The sequence below is a fragment of the Haliotis rubra genome, unplaced genomic scaffold (genome assembly GCF_003918875.1).
Source record: "Haliotis rubra isolate DU_JTF1 unplaced genomic scaffold, ASM391887v1 Scf1734, whole genome shotgun sequence".
NCBI lineage: Eukaryota > Metazoa > Mollusca > Gastropoda > Lepetellida > Haliotidae > Haliotis > Haliotis rubra.
This window is the reverse complement of record NW_025765708.1, coordinates 68,220-90,334: the sequence shown is the minus strand read 5'-3', so window position 1 is coordinate 90,334 and position 22,115 is coordinate 68,220. Positions and strand designations below refer to the sequence as shown.

General features: G+C 39.9%; 1 protein-coding gene and 1 long non-coding RNA gene across 3 annotated transcripts; both read left to right on the top strand.

Moving 5' to 3' along the window:
* The first annotated feature begins 2,798 nt into the window (after nt 1-2,798).
* Nucleotides 2,799-5,901, top strand: LOC124272839. Of its 2 annotated transcripts, none has more exons than XR_006897437.1 (3): nt 2,799-2,854; nt 5,568-5,725; nt 5,867-5,901. It is a non-coding gene; the product is annotated as an uncharacterized LOC124272839 (long non-coding RNA). The 2 variants fall into 2 exon arrangements; XR_006897438.1 differs by lacking the exon at nt 5,867-5,901 and adding an exon at nt 5,808-5,818.
* An 83-nt stretch (nt 5,902-5,984) lies between these two features.
* LOC124272835 (folate transporter 1-like) lies at nt 5,985-15,010 on the top strand (the record flags this gene model as incomplete). Its single annotated transcript, XM_046708057.1, is given in 5 exon segments — nt 5,985-6,024; nt 8,004-8,945; nt 10,993-11,185; nt 11,961-12,102; nt 13,887-15,010. Coding segments are annotated over 5 exon segments (1,455 nt in total), but the record flags the coding sequence as incomplete, so codon positions are not given.
* Between the last annotated feature and the right edge of the window lie 7,105 nt (nt 15,011-22,115).

The window sequence follows — 22,115 nt, the reverse complement described above, 5'->3', positions numbered from 1 at the left end:
GTTTGTTTGGCATTTTTTCACGGTTGTTCCACCCGCTGGCCGTTTTGTCCCGGTTCTCACGGCAAGACAGTTTGTATGGTATTCGATTCGTCCCGTTCCATCACGACGCATCCAGTCGTTTACAAGGCCGTCGAGATACGGCACGTTGCGTTCTCTGGAATTCCCTCTCTGCAGCTGATGCTGGCCTTCTTGCTGACGCAAGGACTCAATGTATGCCCCCAGCAAACATACAAACACAAAATCTGCTTCATCTTTGGGGTTTATGCTGCTCTTTTCTCACAGGATACAGTGGCTGTTCTTGCTTGGGATGGATTTTTTCATACGGTTGGCACAAACGAGCTCCACAGCTGGCCGGCGTCTATGTTTCATCTGAAGAAAACCTTGACAGAACGTGCAAAACGTGTCAAAGCCTTGATCACAACGTGAGGAACGTGAGGGAACCCATCAGAACGCTACAGGCTTGGAGGAAACGTAATTACATCAATAGTGGACTGCGGGTAGAACCGTAGTGCGTCTTTGAGCTTCCGGGACTCAGCAGCCCGTTTTCCCATCGGTGCATCACGGTTACCGTGATTGACTATGAGAAAACTTAGCAGGACCTAACAAAACTTGACTTTGGGGGGCAAATGGCCAAAATCCCACGGTGCACTACTTTCGGGGAAACGGGGCTGCCGCGGCCACCGGGAACATAGTGTAGCCCTAGCATTAACTTGGTACCTAGAATCTAATAATTTGACCTCAAATATTCAATCTCGTTTTCGTAAAATTCGCAGTACCACTGACCATTTAGTGTGACTGGAGTATTTCGTTAAGAATGCCATTATAAACAAGCAACATGCAGTATCAATCTTTTTCGATTTAGAAAAAGCTTATGACAAAACATGGAAGCACGGTATGTTGAAAACTTTACATGACTTTGGTTTACGGGGCCGCTTTCAAGTCCGCGTGGGTTCTACCCTGTCTGATCATTATAATCAGGGTCAGATTGTCCCACAAGGCAGTAGTTTTGCCTATCACATTATTTCGTATTTAGTTTTAATGATTCCATAGATGGATCACTTTTTGTGGATGATTTTTACTATTTCCTGTCGTGGAAAAAACATGAACATTATTGAAAGGCAGCTGCAATTGTGTTACATAAAATGGATAAATGTTTTTTAAAAAATGGAATTAAATTTTCAACAGCAAAAAAACTGATTACATCCGTTTTTGTCGAAAATATGAACCACACAAAGACACATAATTGTTTTTAGATGGCCCCCATATTAACTTTGTAATGGAAACCATGATCCTGAATGTGATTTTTTATCACCATTTAACTTTTCGTCCCCATATAAAATATTTGAAAAATAAATGCATGTAGGACTTGATATATTAAAAGTCTCTAACTCAAAGCAGGAAGGGGATCAGAAGATCCTCCTACAACTATATAGGGCGCTGATCCGTTCTAAACTTGATTACAGCTGCATCATTTATGATGGAACTCGTAAAAATAATTTGCAAAAAAATAGATTCTATTCATCACCAAGGCCTCAGGCTCTGCCTTGGATTCTTGAGAATTTCTCCGAGTTTGTATTCGGAGGCTGATGAGCCATCCCTTAAACTACACCGCCTTAAATTATCTTTACGTATACATTTGTATTTCTAAATTACGTTCTAGTCTGTAACCCACCCATGTCGTAAGAAGTGCATAACGGAATCAGGTGGTCAGGCTCGCTGAATTGGTTAACATATGTCATCGTATCCCAGTTTCGTATATCGATGTTCATGCTGTTGATCACTGGATTATCTGGTTCACACTCGATTATTTACAGACCGCCGCCATATAGCTGGAATATTGCTGAGTGTGGCGTAAAGCTAAAAGGATCTTTTTCATAATGTTAATTATCATTTAATAATTGTTTTTGTAAAAGGAAATATAATCATTAGATAATTTTTAATAATACGTTTTGTAAATAGATAAATAGTATTTTAGACATGGTAGTATAAATTAGCAACTGCGATTGTTAGTGGCTGTATCCCCAAAGGTGGTTAAAATATTGTAAACTTATTGTCCTCCTGAGAGGGTACGTAAGTCCCTAACTTTCAAAGTAAATATCACCAGCGGCTGAAGGGATGGTATAAATCCAACTAGGGTCCAAAAGCTGGTAGCAAAAGCACTGTAAGTCCCCATGGTTCCTAGTATGGTAATCTACCTTCAGTTGTTGGCGATCTATAGCCTGTTTTATATTGTATTGTCTTCGTAAATAAAATAGTTTTAGATTTACATGCTAGTTTTAGACATCATCTGCGATAGTCTAGTTATTTTACAGTCCTTCGATGACTGATTATTTAACAATCAAAAGTTATTGTGTATGCAAACATTTTTCGTCATCATATGGCTGAAATATTGCCGAGGTGACGTTAAATTTTAACTCACTCACTCACTCACTCCTTACTTGTCTACCCGCCTATGTTAATTTATCAGCATATACATCTTTCCATTTATCTACCCGTTAGCTAATCGTTCATATCTAGCTCATATATGTCTCTGAGATACGGTCATTTGCCATTTTATTTTATGCATTATTATTTTGTTGTTGTTATTATTGTTGATATAAATAGATTTCAAAACAGTTTCAACATTGTTATATCTAAATACTCCTTTTATATTTAAATACTCCGGCTTTTGCCATTTCGTTGGCGGCCATCCCCGCTGTTGAGACAAACAAAATTGTCCCGTTTTGTCAGATTTGCTAAACCGTTTCGGTCCTGAACTGTTTTGACTGGTGCCGAATGTTGATTTGCGATGGAACGCAGGGGAGGTCACTCTGAGATTCGTTTCATTTCATTTCCGGGTGTTTTTGTACAGAAGGTGAGGGACTTACATTTGAAATGTGATTAGTTTTGGAGTTTTGACAGCCAATGCCAATGATGATTCCAGTTTTCATGTTCACTTGATCGAGGGTTAGAACGAAATATAAGAATAAGTACTCAACGATCGATGCTTGCGCGGTAAACGATCGACAACCTTTGTGAGCATTGGTCAGATTGGGCATCATAACATCTGTCACTGGTTTGACTGGTGCAGACTGTATTCCCAAGAACTCAAAATCATTCATTAGGCCCGGGATGGATAACTCGGTTGTCCTTTATACACCGGTACACACAGTACAGTGGTACTACTGAAAGGGACTTTGTCGGCTCAGCTACTACAGATCTGTAGCCCGTTGTGTATCTGTAGTTGAAACTAGAATCCATGACTATGCTACCTAAGTTTGAGATCACATTTCCACTGATTGCGAGTGCATCACGAAATATTCGCTTCTGTGTATGCTCGTTTCTTCTATAACACAATCAAATGCATCTGATACAACAGTATGACAGTATGACAGTTCAGATCAAAAAAACAATGCGAAATGGATTCGTCCAAGCGTATGTTAATTATGTGTTCTGTTTTGACTAGGGTACGTTTCTGTATCCTAGCTCAATAGTTCAGTGGTAAGGCGTCTGCCTGTCACACTGAAGGCCTGGGTTCAATCCCCGGTGGAGGCACCTAGGTTCGGGTCTTGGGGTGGGCACGTTTGTGTAGTATCCTTGTACAAGGTAGCTCCACATTGTCTCAGTTCACCTGGCTTAAATGGGTATCCTAGCTTAAAATGGGGATGTGCTGGCAATGTGAGTGTTTTGTTCATTGCGCCTAACAGGCAGCATGGCTGTATGCTCCCCAAAAAGTTGAAAAAGGATCGGAAAGTACCATAGTACTATCCTTTGACCGAGGATAGTAATGTACATAGCGCCATGAGCAGGCAATGTCCCTGGATATGAGCGCCATATACGCGGACTATTACTATTACTATTACTGTATATAGAAACATACTTGGGTACACACTAGGACCGCCTCAGTGGTGTAGTGGTTAGAACGTCCGCCCGGAGAGCAGAAGGTCGCGGGTTCGACCCCCGACAGTGTCATACCAAAAGACGTTAAAATATGGTACTTGTTGGTCCCTGCACTCGGCATTACAACAAGGACTGGTCGGCTCGGAGTCAGTATAATGTGTCTGAGTGGGGTATTCATGCTTCACTGCGGCATGGTATCTCAGTGGGCTAGCACTATAAAACCAGCTTCAGTCTGGGCTAGTACAAGCAGCCGCACATACACACATGCACGCATGCACGTCGTCATATGAGCGAAATATTCTCAAGCACGACGTTAAACCCAATTTCACCTCACCTCATCTGGGTACACACATACCTGGGTAGAACCTGTGCAAACAACAAACAGTTCAGCCACAGTACTACCCCTTCTACAGTTTTTGTTGTAAAACAAAACATTCACACTCCATTGCTAATGTTCGCAATTATTTCTGACATTTCTCGGTTATTTACAGACCATGTGACAGCACCATACCCATGCTTGGCAGTTGTACCAAACTGGGGAACATTATATTAGGGAAAAAGCAATGGTATCTGAAAGCTTATTTTATTCAGTCCTTTTGAAAAAAATAGGGTCAGCACCAGAACTCAAGGGTCGGCCGTGTAATCGGAACCACAACATTTATTTTTAGGCCTTAGATTAGTTGGTTTGTTGTTGCATTCAGCAATATTCCAGCTTTATGATGGTGGTCTGTAAATAATCGAGTCTGGACCAGATAATCCAGTGATCAACAGTATGCTCATTGATCTACACAATAGGGATACGATGACATGTGTCAAGCAAGTCAGCAAGCTGACCACTTGATCCCGTTAGTCGCCACTCGTAAATCTAGGATTTCAAACTGAGAGATACATTGGCAGAGAAAAGTGAGTGAGTGGATATAATTTTACACTGCTTTTAGCAATATTCCAGCAATATCGTGGCAGGGAACACCAGAAAATGGACTTAACATGTTGCACCCATGTAGGGAATCAAACCCGTGTCTTTGGTGTGGCGAGCAAACACTTTAACCACAAGGCTAAGACACCACCCACTGTATGGAAAAGGACAAAAGGGTGTCTTTTTTTTCAAAACAGTGGTGGATTCCTACAGTTGATATATTCATAATTTAAGAGGTATTTTAACTTAATCTACATTGCAGTCAAAGCAGTAATGTAAAGGTTTTTTCCTTTATCAGTCCAGGGTGGTGGGGTAGCTGGCGACCCAGGTTCGAATCCCCACATGGGCACAATCTGTGAAGCCCATTTATGGTGTCCCCAAACTCACTCACTCACTCACTCCTTTATCAGTCCAGATATCAGTGAAATACGAGTCACCCCAGGCACAGTGACATGATCAGTTGTCACTGTCTCAACATGTACAGTTGAATTGGAAAGTTTAATTCTATTTAGCAATATTTGCTCTAATTTGCATGAGACATGTGTCCAGAGACCATATAATAGATCTATTATATGGTCTCTGATGTGTCTAAGCATCACATATATTGATTCAGCATGACATTTGATCCAATTAATCCCATATTATGGCAGAAATACCGATTTGACCTTGAACTTCATCATTTCGTATTGTAAGAGCTACCCAAGTACACCCCTTAATCTGATACATGAATTGCAAGCTAGAACTGCTGACTCACCGCAGTGTTATGTTACAGATGTGACACCCTACATCACCATGTTTACCTGGAAGGTGGCTGTAGTGTCCCTGTGTGGAGTAGGTTTTCTGAAGGAGTTACACTTCCTGGGAATGTTCAGAGACGCGTATCTGACTTCAGCTACACACAATCTTACCCAGGACCAGTTGGAGTTTGAGGTGGGTATTGTCACCCAGGCCTGGCCTATCCTGTGTATGCCTACTCCTACCTGTGCATAATAGATATATATCTGTGTTCCAGGCCTACCCTGTCAATGCCTACTCCTACCTGTGTATAATAGATATATATCTGTGCTCCAGGCCTACCCTGTCTATGCCTACTCCTACCTCTGTGTGATAGACATGTATCTGTGTTCCAGGCCTACCCTGTCTATGCCTACTCCTACATCTGTATGATAGACATGTATCTGTGTTCTAGGCCTACCCTGTCTATGCCTACTCCTACCTCTGTATAATAGATATATATCTGTTCCAGGCCTACCCTGTCTATGCCTACTCCTACCTCTGTATAATAGATATATATCTGTGTTCCAGGCCTACCCTGTCTATGCCTACTCCTACCTCTGTATGATAGACATGTATCTGTGTTCCAGGCCTACCCTGTCTATGCCTACTCCTACCTCTGTGTGATAGACATGTATCTGTGTTCCAGGCCTACCCTGTCTATGCCTACTCCTACCTCTGTATGATAGACATGTATCTGTGTTCCAGGCCTACCCTGTCTATGCCTACTCCTACCTGTGTATAATAGACATGTATCTGTGTTCCAGGCCTACCCTGTCTATGCCTACTCCTACCTGTATAATAGATATATATCTGTGTTCCAGGCCTACCCTGTCTATGCCTACTCCTACCTCTGTATAATAGACATGTATAGAGGTTGAGGAGGCCAGTGAGAATGACCTCCCCTGTGTCAGGAATTTTTATTTTTAGATGCTGTGACGGTGATGACAGGGTTTCTTAGGACATTAATTTTTAAATTGTGAAAATGTAAATTCTTAAATCTAATTTGTTTTTCTACACCTAAAAACCAGTCAGCGCATAAATTAGGTATACAGAAATGTCTATATATCACTTTTTAAATTCTTTAACTTGATATGTTAATTTTTTGGACTTGCTTGAGCTGTGCTTGGGACATGAGAAATTATACATACTTCAATCAATAATTTTCAAAATATATCATTTTTAAACTTATTCTCAATTACCTTTTGTATATATCATACTGAAGGATATGTAAACATCTTTCATTTTAGCAAAAACATAATTTCTGTATTAATTATTAAATTTTTACATAGTGCTTAACACCATGGACTGTGTTTGGGCTCTATTTGTGGAATGACCCATCTGTGTTCCAGGCAGTGTGCGAAATAGTTACCAAATTTTGCTAGTCAGTCAGGCTAGTTATGCCTTAAAGTTACTAGCCCACAGAATAATTCACTAGTCCGAAAATTGAATGTAGATACGAGTTTCATCATTAAGCTGCTAACATGATGATCCTTTTTATCAGGTCATAAACCTGCTTGATTTAAAAGTATCTTATAACTTAATAAATCAGAGAGAGTGATATATTTACGAAATGAGCTCATGAAAATTCACTAGCCAGTCAGGCCAGTGACTGTGGAGATTTACTTGCCCAACTGGATTTTTACTAGCCACGGGCTAGCGGGCCAGTGGCTATTTCACACACTGGTTCCAGGCCTATCCTGTCTATGCCTACTCCTACCTGTGTATAATAGACATGTATCTGTGTTCCAGGCCTATCCTGTGTGTGCGTACACCTACCTGTGTATAATAGATATGTATCTGTGTTCCAGACCTACCCTGTCTATGCCTACTCCTACCTGTGTAGACCTGTGAAGATCTGGGTTAGAATATTGATCTTCAGTAACCCATGCTTGTGGCAAGAGGCGACTAACGTGATCGGGTGGTCAGGCTCGCTGACTTGGTTGACACATGTCATCGGTTCCCAATTGCATAGATTGATGCTCATGCTGTTGATCACTGGATTGTCTGGTCAAGACTCGATTATTTACAGACCGCCACCATATAGCTGGAATATTGCTGAGTGCGGCTTAAAACTAAAATCACTCTCACTCTCTCCTACCTGTGTATAATAGACATGTATCTGTGTTCCAGGCCTACCCTGTGTATGCCTACTCCTACCTGTGTATGATAGACATGTATCTGTGTTCCAAGCCTATCCTGTGTATGCCTACTCCTACCTCTGTATGATAGACATGTGTCTGTGTTCCAGGCCTACCCTGTCTATGCCTACCTGTGTATAATAGACATGTATCTGTGTTCCAGGCCTACCCTGACTATGCCTACCTGTGTATAATAGACATGTATCTGTGTTCCAGGCCTACCCTGTCTATGCCTACTCCTACCAGTGTATAATAGACTACCTATGCCTACCCCTACCCCTGTGTCCTGCTACTTGTGCTACTCATCACAGACCTGGTGTTCTACAAGCCTACGATATCACTCGGCATCTTGGCCCTCATAGCCTACACAGCTCTCCTCATGTGGGGCCGCAGCCTACTAGTCATACAACTGTCTATATTCACAGCAGCCTTCAGTTCGACGACCGATATTGCATACTTCGCCTATGCTTTTGCTGTAGCCGAGCCCGAAAAGTTTCACAAGGTTGCAGGATTCTCCTGAATAGCTTTGCTTCTGGGGAGATTGCTTGCTTGTGGTACAGGACAGTTGATGGTACAGGTGTTCCACACAGATTACTTTGTGTTGAATTGTCTCACGCTTGGATTCGTGTGTTTGGCATTTGTGGTTTCCATGTTTCTTCCGTCAGCTTCACTCTCAACATTCCAACAGGTGATCGAACGGGAACTTCAGAGCCCCGGTAATGGCATGTTTCAGACTCAAAACCTGACACATAGAGGTAGCCATGGCAACTTATCAATTCAAAACAGTCACTTACAAGGGGAGACAACTCATGCAAAAAGGGCAGGTAACTCTGTCATCAAAACCTATGACCTTCCCGGAAGTAGTATAGACTCGTCTGTACTACCGTACGCTACGGGACCAACCTTCTATGACATTGACACAAGCTCTCTGGGTTTCTCGTACAATGATATGATGTCCGAGTGCTCGGACATGTCCAGTCTGGACAGAACTAGACTTGAGGAATCACAGCAGCTGGAGGACAAGGACAAAGAGAATTTGAAGGAGAAGTTTATGTTAAGTGTGAACTCCTTTAGAGAAACCTATACAGACATGTCTGTGATTCTGTGGTCAGTGTTTTGGATACTTGCGACAATTGTGGACTTTCAAGTGGGAGCCTCGGTTCACCTTCTGGGAGAGGAGCACGAAGCACGGAACTCTACAGATGCCACTGTGGAATCGGTATATCTCCTAATTGGTAAGATCTTGGGTTGAATACAAGAGTCTTCTCCATCATACACCAAAGTAGGTACATGGCGGCCGCTTGTCTAAGACATCATGCCAGGAAATTGTTTCCAGACAAAATAAGAATTGAATGTCAACATTACCTAGAGTATTGTCCCACACTTAAAATCCAAATGATTTACCATATGCACCACTACAAATTTACTACAGATTTAGTGCAGATATACTACAGATTATTCTTGGTGTTGGTCGGTCGGCAGTTAATAATGGTAAATCAGAGACAGAAATGCAGTTCTTTTTTAAGGTGCCATTTGGCACTAGACAGATCATTTAGGTGTGCCTTTGTAATAGTAAATTTGCTCATACATTTTGATGATCCAATTAAACTTAAAATATCACAGCTATGTCATTTGAATTTATTGTTTAACAAATCAGCAGCTAAAGATAATTTTTTGTGTCATTGAGTTATGTACTCGCTGGTGTTCATCTCAATTGGGTATCCTAATTTTCCTTCGAGTAACCAGATAAATTGTACCCACCTGACTCAAGCTCATTTGGCTATTTTGCCATTTTCCATTAATTGTAAAAATATAATAAAGTTTAAATGCTATTTATATTGGATCTGTAATATGAGAAACGATAAGAAAGACTGCTTAGTTCATGAAACAATCAACGTTGCTTAGTTCATGTCTTGAAATAGAACCTCTCAATATACCTCAGTCATTTTATCTATGCACGGTACGCAAGCTAAGATTTGAAATTTTTGTGTGTACAAATTTATTGAGTATAAACAAAAACTCAAGTGTTCTTGTACACAATAGACTTAATAAGAATTGGGTGTTATCCTCGATAATCTTCAGGGTATACGTTACGATAACTCTCCACTATAACCTGGATGCATCTACGGCTCGGCCCGATAATTGTAATGTATTACCTCCCTTTGCTGGCTCCGCATTCTCACAGTAGCCAATCAGATAAGCCACCGGTACAACCGAGCTTGCCAGTCACTGAGTGTCAACAAAAAATAGTGGTCGCAGCTGCGAAAGTTTGTTTGCAGTGCCACTCAGATTTGGGGGGAAAACATACGGACAAACTGACAGGTCTGAAACCTTAAAAAAGTATATGCAAGAACTCCTTCTTTCAGAGTATCTGCAACAATATATTATTGTGTTTACAAGTTTAATAGGTTAGATAGTTCAAAAGCAAAAATGAGTTGTGATTGGTACGCTGAACTTCCCAGCATAGACACTTGATTGGATAAAAAGCCAACCAAGGGAGGTAATAAAATCATCGGGCCAAGCCGTAATGCATCCAGGGTATAGTGGAGAGTTACTGTAACGTATACCCTGGAGATTATCCAGGATGGCAGATATGCAGCTTATTTGTGCCTCTGATTCAGTAAACATGTCAGCCTGTAAACTTGAGAGCTGCATTTCCTGAACACTGTCATCACTGCAGCAGTAGCTTCAACTGTCCTTGACCTTAAAGTAACCCACAAACTATGTTATCATCCAGAATGGAATTTCCTGTTATTCTCACTGGCAGTCATACTGTCCACATCCTTGTTCGGCTGTGAGATAATGATATTAATTAGGCTACTAATGTGCAGCTCCATGCAGCTCCAAGTGCATACAACATATTTGACATTATTAAACTTGATAATCCAGGCTGCCTGTGAGGCGATAGAAGATAAATAGTCATATGACTTGTCCCACCGGGTACCCATTTTCTGCTTGGTGAACAGGGGAAAACTTGAAAAAAACTTGCTTACCTAAGGTGAAACCACATGTTTGAGACTGCGACCAACAAATAGTTTGATTGGGTGAATCATTTGAATTGATCACATTTATCACATATTCCAATAAATGAATCATGGTAAGTATTATTTTTATGATTTAAGTCCTGCCACCATGACACATTGAAAATATTTCATCCGTGCCATTTAAATATTTACCGTGCCATGGCTTGTAGATTAGGCACTATTTAGATCCCTATAAATATAAACGTGTTTCCTGCGATTCCATGGCTGCACAATAATTTTATTATTATGACCATTTCAGCAATATTCTGTGTCCTTCTCACGAGCTTCCTGACAGTGAATTGGCCGAATTTTGAAACATTCTTCCTGGGAGGTACATCACTTGTACAGAGCCTGCTTGTGGCTTTGATTGCCGTCCTTGACAACGTCTGGATGCGACGCTCGCTGTACATCGCCTGCAGGGTGCTCTACCAGATGACCATCACCATAGCGATGTAGGTTGCCAAGGTTACAAACTGAAAGTGGTAGATCCACTCAATTTACTTTGATGTGGTTGGTTTGTTGTTTAACGCCACACTCAGCAATATTCCAGCTTTATGGCGGCGGTCTGTAAACAATTGAGTCTGGACCAGAGAATCCAGTGATCAACAGCATGAGCATCAATCTACGCAATTGGGATGGTTGACATGTCAACCAAGTCGTCAGCTAGCCTGATCACCCGATCCTATTAATTACCTCTACGACAAGCATGTGTTGCTGAAGACCAATTCTAACCCAGATCTTCACAGGTCAACTTTCATATGAACATGTTTATAAAAGGGAAGAGATAAGGAACAGCACTTTCAGAGAAAACAATCTTACTTATCACTTGCATGATCCTTCAAATTGATAATTTTTGGCTGCATAAGGTTTGGCCCTTTTTTTTAACTTTAATTTAAGTCGCTGCAGATGTAGGTTATGATGGTTACCATTGTCTCAAAAAAAGTCTAAATTTTTAAATTCAAGATGTGTCGCATGCCTGGGAATGATAAATGATGCTTTTGACATGCTTTGGAGTCCGGGGCGGTGAGGTGGCCTTGTATTTAAAGCGTTCACTCATTACACCAAAGGCCTGGGTTCGATTCCCCACATTGGGACAATGTGTGAAGCCCATTTGTGGTGTCTTCCACAATGATGTTGTTGGAATTTTGCTAAAACCGGCATAAAACTAAACTAAACTCACCCACTCACATTGGAGTTCTTACCATGCAATTCTATCGTTTGTTGTAGGTATCGAGTGGCTACTTTTATCAGTGGCAAACGGTTTGCGTTCGTGTTTGGTATCAACATGATGGTGTCTGGCATCATCATCCTCATCTTCACCTGTGCTGCAGCCATCAACAGAGACACAACCTTCACGGCCTTATCCCAGGTGATCGCCTACACTCTCTAATATTGTCTCAAAATATGGCATGTTTATTCTTGGTGGTTGTCATTCCATTGACAAGGTATGTATGTTCCACACTCTATTCTTGACACAGGTATGTTTGTTCCACACTCTATTCCTGAGCATAGGCGTCATGCTATTGACCACAGGTATGTTTGTTCCACACTCTAATCCTGAGCACAGGCGTCATGCTATTGACCACAGGTATGTTTGTTCCACACTCTATTCCTGAGCACAGGCGTCATGCTATTGACCACAGGTATGTTTGTTCTACACTCTATTTCTGAGCACAGGCAGACCGCCTCTGTTAAAATATGGTACTTGTTGGTCCCTGCCTGGTGCTCGGCATTAATGGGTACATCAAGGACTGGTCGGCTCGGAGTCAGTATAATGTGTCTGAGTGGGGTATTTATGCTTCACTGCGGCATGGTATCTCAGTGGACTAGCATTATAAAACCAGCTTAAGTCTGGGCTAGTACAAGCAGCCGCACACACACACACACACACGTCGTCATATGAGCGAAATATTCTCAAGCACGACGTTAAACCGAGTTTCACCTCACCACACCTCCTGAGCACAGACATCATGCTATTGACAAGGTATGTATGTTCTAGATGTGTCGCGATACGAGAATGTATCGATGCATCGATACATTTTTACTGACGATACGATACGCGATACATGCTTGCGTGTATCGATTCCTATTTTAAAACTTTATCGATTCAAATTTTTATGCTATATCCATCTCCTTCAAAGTCTTGATAGTAAAATTATACAAGATCGCTCCGATAAATAGATGTAGCTAGCTTTACTTAAAAAATAGGTTGGAAACTAACAGCTTTTGTAATTGGCTAGACTATTTTGATGGACCAATCAGCGAGCGCGTACGTTGCCGATAAGGTAATGCTATGAAAAGGCGCGAAAATTATGTATCGCGATACGTATCGTATCGGGACCTTAAAATCGTGATACGTATCGTATCGTGAGATTGGTGTATCGTGACACCCCTAGTATGTTCTACTCCCTGTCCCTTAGGTGCCAATTATTTAGTGCACATATGGACTAATTACTGTTGTTAATGTAAATGAACTATAGTTAATTCAAGACTTTAACCAAGAAATTATTTTCCCAAAACGCTGGATCCATAGAAAAGGGTGTGCGTTACGTTCTATTCTCCTGAGCTAGAGCAGGGATATTTGGCACCAGGACTGCAGCAAATGTCAGTTGTCATCCCTATATAGGAATATAAACATTCATGTTGTTCATCTGATGTTGTTACTACTTTGTGGAGACCTTTCACTGGTGATATTACGAATTAGAGGAAAAGGAGATTTTGCTTAAATATTTCATTTTTGAATTTGCAAATGTTTCAATGACCTCAATTTTAGGTTGTCATGAAGGTAATGTGAAATGTCTAACCTGTCACTGATTTATGCAAAGGGCTTGCTCTGTGGTTTATATTTCACAACCATAAACACAAAACATGTTGAATTAAGTTTGTATATATGAAAAAGGTCAACAATAACGACTGTACAGATTGTCTAATTAGGCATTGACGCTCATTGCTGGGTAAAGAAATAGGTGATATATTTGCCCCTGTCCATCTCATTACTTGCCATCACCCATGAAAATCCAGGGTAGAATTGGTTTATGTAACAGTAAATGCCAAACTTGATTAGCCAATCAAACACCATGGAATCACAAACAAGTCTTTTTTATTACCATTTGTTCAGATGTACATATGTCAACAAACTCTCTCTGTTTCCAGTTTGCCATTTACTCAGGCATCATCGGATTCTTCGGTCTGGTGATGATCTGCAGATCGGTCTACGGAGTCATTCTGCAGAGCAGATGTGGCACCTCAAACCAGACCAGAGATGACCTTGACACTTTAGTGAGAGATTGACCTTGACCTTGAAATCTGACCTCATATGCACAAAAGAGTGTAGTTTCTGACTTAGTCAGTATAGCACTGTCCATATGGTGCCCCTTTGAAAGCTATGTGATATTTAAGTAATCAAAATCTAAGTCAGTGAATTCTATTTCAGCCGTACCTGTGTCCTAATTCAAGTGTCTGGCAATGTCTTGTATGCCTGGTTTCAGTTTAAGTCATGTTTACAATACATCAGGGAAATTATGTTCAGAAAATCTCTGCTAGAAATATGACTTTGCATCAGCTTTCTGGCTTATTGGGGCAAGGGTGACACTTATATCCCAGTCTCGGATCCTGGACGTGAATCCCATATTCTTTCTGATTACGATTCTTTGTTTTTGTCAGAAATACTATAGTTCTTGCTTCAGTGTTGTTGTCCTTGTCCAAGTGTCCAGTGTTTAGGTATAATGATAATAATAATAGTAGTCCATTTATCATGCACATTTCTCCATGCACAATGCATGCTCGAAGCACCCAAACAATCTGATTATTATTACCCCAGATAACCCATTCTACCTGTGAGGCCCTAGAAGGATAGTGGTTACATGACTTATCCCACCGGGTACCCATTTTCTGCTGGGTGAACAGAGGCAATTTTGAACAAACTCACTTGCCTAAGGTGAGACCACATGTCTCATGTGCTTTGTTGTGGGGCAGGTCTGAAGTCCTAGAAACTCTCAGGAGTCAAGCTGCCAAACACGGTCACCCCTCCGAGCACTGTCCGCACCTAATGTTGCTTAACTTCACCTGATTCATTATCATTAGTCCTTACAGGAATAAACCATCTTTAAGAGTAATAGTCTTTCCCCAAGGCATTTTTAGCAGGGCGCAGAACCCTGCCCTATTTATTTGGCGCCTGCTCTTCTTTTTAATACATTGTCAATGATTGATATCAACTGTTGATGGTTTTATTGTTTTCATGTTGAAGAGAAATACCATATATTACCGTAGATAAGTCGACCCCCAAACTTGACCCTTAAAATCAGTGTCAAAATGGTATGTTTCATACATAAGCCGATCCCCCGCGATGGGCTCCTAATCGCGGCAAACACAGACCAAAGTTTGACTTTGGTCTGCGTTTGCCATAGATAAGCCGACCCCCTTCTACAGACTGCAAAATTTGGCTTATCTACAGTAATATACGGTAACTGTGCTCTTTGAGGCCTTTAAGAATGATATGAATGAATAACTTAACGTAATACTTAGAAATGGCCCTGCCATTTTTGGATCCTGGGGAAGCACTAAGTACTGCTATGTTTTATCATTATAAGGACTAGTGGACTAAAAACTGTGGTGTCCATGGCTGGTATCAAACTTCTCTTTTTCACGGTTGTAAAAGTCAAAGATTTGTTTTGTTCAACATTTAGTGTTCAAATCAGCTTTAAACTCACTCACTCACTCACATTGCTTATTTTGTTAGTCTGTGATGCTGAAATTATCATGTTGTATATTAATGTATTGTTAGTAATTTTCTTCAAGTCAAGTGACAAAATTTCTGAAGCACCGATTATGGAGTTACATTCCTAAAATAAACTAAATATGACATTATGTGAAGGTCCGAGTTAGAATTGGTCTTCAGCAATCCATGCTTGCCATAGGGTGTTTAACAAGATCGAGTAATCAGGCTCACTGACTTGGTTGATATATCCTAATTGTGCTGATCGATGCTCATGATGTTGATCACTGGATTGTCTGGTCCAGACTCGATTACTTACAAACCACAGTCATTTAGCTAGAATATTGCTGAGTGCCGTTAAACAACAGACAAACATGTTATTTTGAAATGTTTAAGCCTCACCTCATCACGCTAAAGAACCAGGTTCCATTCCATTGTGCTGGAATATTATGATATTAAAGTCATATGCTCGCACGTATCTGTGTAATGAACTGACAACGCCTGAACCCAGAAATTCCTGAAAATGTGAAATCCCAAATATGCTGAGGGAAAAGTAGAAGGGATCACATGAAAGCACACGCCACACAGTAGCGAAACTTGTTTTACTTTTCCTTACAACACATTAGGCTATAAGTGGCATTGTTGTATATGGTGCAACGATTTGGTTTGATTCATTGAAAAATGAATCTGACACCTTTTCGATAATGATTATCACAATTTCGATTTAATATTTGAGTGTTGTTCTGTGTTTAAACATCATATCTTATTTCTTTGAAAAAGGTTACATCATTTACGTTCGGGGCTGTGGGGTAGCCTAATGGTTAAAGCGTTGGCTCGTCACGTCGAAGACCCGGGTTCGAATCCCCACATGGGTACATTGTGTGAAGCCCATTTCTGGTGTCCCCCGCCATGATGTTGCTGGAATATTGCTAAAAGCGGCGTAAAACCAAACTCAGTCAGTCATTTACGTTCCCGATTTCCTTGTCAAATCTTGGAAAAAGCTTTCAGCCTGATATGTTTTATTTAATAAACTCTGAGAGTGAAATGAAATCTGATGTTTTTACTTGTATGAAGAATCAAATCGAAAATGATCGAATCGAGAGTCCAATATCAAAAATCGAATCGATGTCTGGGTGAATCGTTGCAGCCCTAGCCCCAACCCAGAAATCCCTGAAAATGTGAAATCCATAAACATATGTTACATATTTGACCAATTAATAAAGGCTTTGTGGATTCATCCCAAAAAATCGGTTTGATGGGAAATATAAAATGATAGTTCTGTGTCCTGCTATTTGTGATTTAGTTTGGATAAGTTGTACATCATTCTTGTTATTATTTATTTTGGTTCTATTTTGCCATTTTTTCTATATCCAATATTTTTGTGTGACATGTGTTGTTTTGATGTTTGTGATCATGATTGAGATTGATTTTGTACATAAATTTTAGGGGGGTCAGTCACATTGTAAATGTTCCTCCATAAAAATCATCATCATCCCGCAAGCCATTAATTATATACGGCCCATGAACAGTGTTTTCTGGAGGATTCATTCAGTTCGATTTGAAGACATTTTCTGTCCCCTAGCTTTTGATTTTATGCTAAATGTAAAAGCAAGGCTAATAAACATAGCGGCCAACCAGAAGACCATATATAATTAATCATAACTTGTTCTGCCTATCAAACGCAATAAACAGAGTTACCTCCCTTCAAATTTATTAAAATGCTCCTCCCTAGAATTTCTCCCCCATAGCAGTTGTTATGGAGATCTCCGTCAATGTGCTATCACTTTTAATTTCTCATTGATCGAATATTTCTGCTGATGATGGTTTCTTGCGCAAGCCATAGAGAAGGCTGGGCAGTACTTGCAGAAGTAACTGATAATACAATCAAAGATCACCGACTTCCCACATTTTTCAAGGCAACACATTTACATGAAGTAAGAAAGTCAAAGGGTCCTTTGATAAATGTTGTACCAACTAGATGAACCTTTTTAATTTGAACAATGTGCTTTGCTTCTCTTACTGATTACACATGGGTACAATGTGTGAAGCCCATTTCTGGTGTCCCCCGCCATGATATTGCTGGGATATCGCTAAAAGCGGCGTAAAATTAAACTCACTCACTTACTGATTAATTAGCATAAGGGCAGGAAGGGCAAATGTCTACTTCAGTTGTCTTGAGGCTGGGAGTTAACCATTTACACAATTTTACAAAGTTATTATAATATTCGCTTCAAAGATAACATGTATTTTCATATTTTTGTAATATGTTGTCAGATGGTGGGTGGATAGTCCTCAATATATGAACATCAAAGAGATGATTATGTTGTTGAACATTATGTTTTATTTATCTAGGATCAATAAAAAATGCATTATAAAACGGCCTTTTTCGCAAAGACGTATTGTTTAACTGTTCATAGTTATGATTCATGGGGGGGTAGTAGGATAGCCTAGTGGTTAAAGTGTTAGCTCGTCCTACTGAAGACCTGGGTTTGATTCCCCACATGGGTGCAATGTGTGAAGCCCATATGTGGTGTCCCCCGCTGTGATATTGCTGGAATATTGCTAAATGCAACGTGAAACCAAACTCACTCACTATAATTCATAGTCAGTACCAAGCACAAGGATGAGTAAGGGATGGTTATAGTGTCGACATATCATAAGTTGGACCCCAAGTATATGTGAGTGAGTATTATTTTATGCCACTTTTAGCAACATTCCAGCAATATCATGGCACATATTTCACCTATGTGGGGAATCAAACCTGGGTTTTCAGAGGGACGAGCAAACACCTTAACCACTAGTCTATCCCTGTGAGGCTAATAGGGGTGGGTATTGCAGAGAATTTTCATATTGGGATATATTGCGATGCGAAAGCATATATTGCGATATGTATTGCAATATATTGCAAGAAGTATTTTTAAACAAAAAACTACTTATAATCGAGTTAATACTTGATATATAAAGCAAAAACACTACAAAATCACTATGCTTGATTAAGCTTTAATAACAACTTTTAATCATGACAAAATAAAAAATGTAAATAATATTTGGCACGCATGAAACAAGGAAATATGCTGAAAACTTCAGAGTGTTACGAAGTTTCCCAAATGCAAGTCAAAATACCGGTTTTCGATCAGCGAATCGCAATACGTATCGTTTTCATGTCTGAACTGGTAAATATCAGTAAAACGGTTATATTGCGCAGCCCTAGAGGCTAATGTAAACTAAGTGGCTCCCTATTGTTGATAGAACTGTTGTATTTGTGTGATGTAATGATAGCAAAGTCTCTTTTGTACTACATTGAAAGGATAATGTGGAAATGGATAAAACAGTGTTTTCATGCACAGATCGATGTCTCCATAACTAAATCGAAAATTTTGTGGTGATGACATATTTTAGTGTGCACATTTTTCAAAAGATTACAACACTAGCTGTTATTATTAACAAATATATAGTATCTTCATCTCACAAACCTGAATATCTTTCAATATTCTTATTTACTGATCAAAAGCAAGCATAGAGTCATTAGACTGGTGCTCATTATGTCAGTCCATAGAGCCCTAAGAGGTATAGCATTCAGGCGATTGTGATCATGTGGTCGTGATCCAAATATTTTAGCTAATACTTAGTCAGTCACTGTATTGTCTGGTCCAGATTTTGTTGTTATCTGCTGTCTTAGCTGAAATATTGCTGAGTGTGCACTTAAACAACAACCAAAGAAACTAACTTGTACATACTGACAAAAATACTATTTTGCAATTAATGTTCTTGTGTCACCCTTAACTAGATTTGTATCATATAATATTCATGCATAGCTCCAAGACATGATACTTTTACAGTGTCTTGAATGTTTGGTAACTCATCCATCTTTTATTACCAGTCTCAAATATGCTTGTAGACTGGCACAGAACGCTTTCATATATGTATGTGTTGTCAATGCTTTGTACATTGTGCTTTAATATTTCACTGACTATCGTGTATATATTTATGTAAGCATATCACAGTGCTGTGTTTCTGGTGCTAATGGAAATCCCTATTATTATGTGTATTGCAAATTACATTATTATTATAGTGCCCAACCAGAAGGACCAATAACCAAAACGTTTTCTGCCTATCAAACTCGATAAACAAGAGTTACCTCCCTTCAGACGTATTACCCAAGCTCCATCCCAGTATGAGACACTGTTACTATCCCGGTCTAGTTGTGGAGAGCTGCCGCAAAGGGCTATCACTGTAAGGAGCTTTGTGTTTATGCATGTTAAAGGTTACCTCCCTTAGAATGTGCGTTGGAAACCGGCAACGTTTTCTAATGAATAAATCAATATTGAGGGAATTCTTGAATAAAAATGGATATTTTGTCCCAATGCAAAACTACATTATTCCGATTCATATGAATAAGTGTGTACCGAAGTTGTGTCTATTTATTTGACCAAATTGAATTTCCCCACTTACTATGAGCAAGTATTAATTTATTCATTGCCATGGAGAAAATAACCATTGTATATACATGTATATTCCACGGACATACACATACACCCTGACCCTTAGGGTTGCACAGTCTTCCAGTTTGTGATATTGTATTTATTTTGCATTTTCACTTTTAAAGTGACATGTGTTCACCTCCACCTTTGAAAGTTTATGGTGTAAAAATAGTGAAAATAATCAAATTAATTCTTATATCAAATATCAAGATCATTTTTTTTGTTACAGTAGGGTTAAACGAAAAAGGTTTGTGAAATGTGACTATCGTTTTGACAGTTCACAAACTGCAGAATGAAGCCCCGTTTGTCAAGACCCTGTTAATCTGGAAACCTGGCTTTCCGGACGATTACTGCATGTAATGTATGTAAAAATACGAAGGTGGATCACACGTACCAGTATTTTGTTAATCCAGATATTCTTAATTTGGATGGTTATGCTGGGGAAGGTACAGTCCGGATTAGCAAGGTTTCACTATATACAGTACCTGAGCTTGTCCTTACACTTAGACATTCTCTAATATGAATAACTGGTTGTTTATTGTTTCAGTTTTCAATTACATTCTCACAGCCGTGACACTGAAATAAACCGATTGTTTTTCAGTGTATACACTTGGTGTTTTTTTATCTCCGGCTGTTATATGAAGGAGGAACCCGTGAAGATCCGGGTTAGAATAGGTCTTCAGCAACAGCATGCGACTAAAGGGTTCGGGTGGTTAGACTCGCTGACTTGGTTGACACATGTTACCTATCCACATTGTATATGTCGTCGATGCTCATGCTGTTGATCACTGAATTGTCTGGTCTAGTTTTAATCAGTCTAAGTAAACTTAGGCTCAATATTATCCGTTACACTGCTATACTGAGTCTAACGAAACCTGGTAGAAGGTCGCGTCAGATAACCTTTGAGCGACCTATGACTGTGCAATCAAACGCGAGACGGCTGAACGGATTTATCCAATCAGACAACGACTACCTGTTAGGGTTCAGCGCGACTTACAAAACGGTTTTTTTGGATTTTCTGTTCCCAGGTCGCTGACACTGATCTATCAACAAACTAAAATCCGCATTAAACACAGATATTTGACCTACGCTTAGGGGTTTCTAATGACACAGTGACTGTTAGCTTATATTTTCGCAAGATGACATCCTTGAATATTGACAAAAACGCTATGTTAAGCAACGGTTTACTCATTGCGTGTATCTCTCTGAAGCGATTGTGCGGAAAATAGCATTCGGAATCGTTCGAGTTTTGAGGTAAAGGTTCAAACGGTATGTGCGAATGTTAACTTTCGCGATTTGGTAAGCTGTGTTCTGATTGGTCAGTCCAAAAGGTTAGCTGACGCGACCTTCTACTAGGGTTTGTTAGACGTACTCAGTATAGCAGTGTAACGAATAATACTGAGCCTAAGTTTACTTAGACTGAGATTCAATTATTTACAAGCAGGCACATAGCTGGAATACTAATGAGTGCGGCGTTAAACAATAACGACACCAAATCAAATGGTATTGATGCAGACACGCCGGATATACAAGATACGGATTCTGGTACCGATGTTGGCGGATCTATCTTTCCTAGAAGGAACTCTCGAGGTTCATTTCAGTCACATGAGTTAGCTTCACTTCCGTCACCGATTGTTATCGAGCACCACCTGGTGAATGATAGGATGTCCTTTCTGGAACAAGGAAATAACACCGTCGAGTGTTGTTGTAAATACTGTTCCCACTTTTGCAATATCCTGCAGTGAAACAAACCGAAACATGAGTCTCATGAACCAATTCAGACAATGACCTACTTTTCAGCCGATCCGTTTTTTCTCGCGTGAAAGTGAAAAGAGACACTAAAAACAACTACCGTTACACTGAATTCCAATTATTTGTTTCATTAGGAAATTGTATTTACAAATGAATTTTAATTTTAAACTTTCAAAAAGTTGTATTTCTGTATTTTATGGCGAGGTTTAGGAAGCATGTCGTTAACGAAGACGTCACAGACTGCCCCTGTTTGAAGAGGTCGTACAATGATTCACAATTCATCTGACTCACGGGTTACACCTGTTATGTGTTCTTTGGGCGTATTAAGTGTATTTTTGTAACATACAATGTGATTGATAGAATATCAAGGCCGCACAAGACCGCCAAACTTTTCTAGCGGCGCGCCTCGTTTTGAGATTTCCACGATTTCCAGAT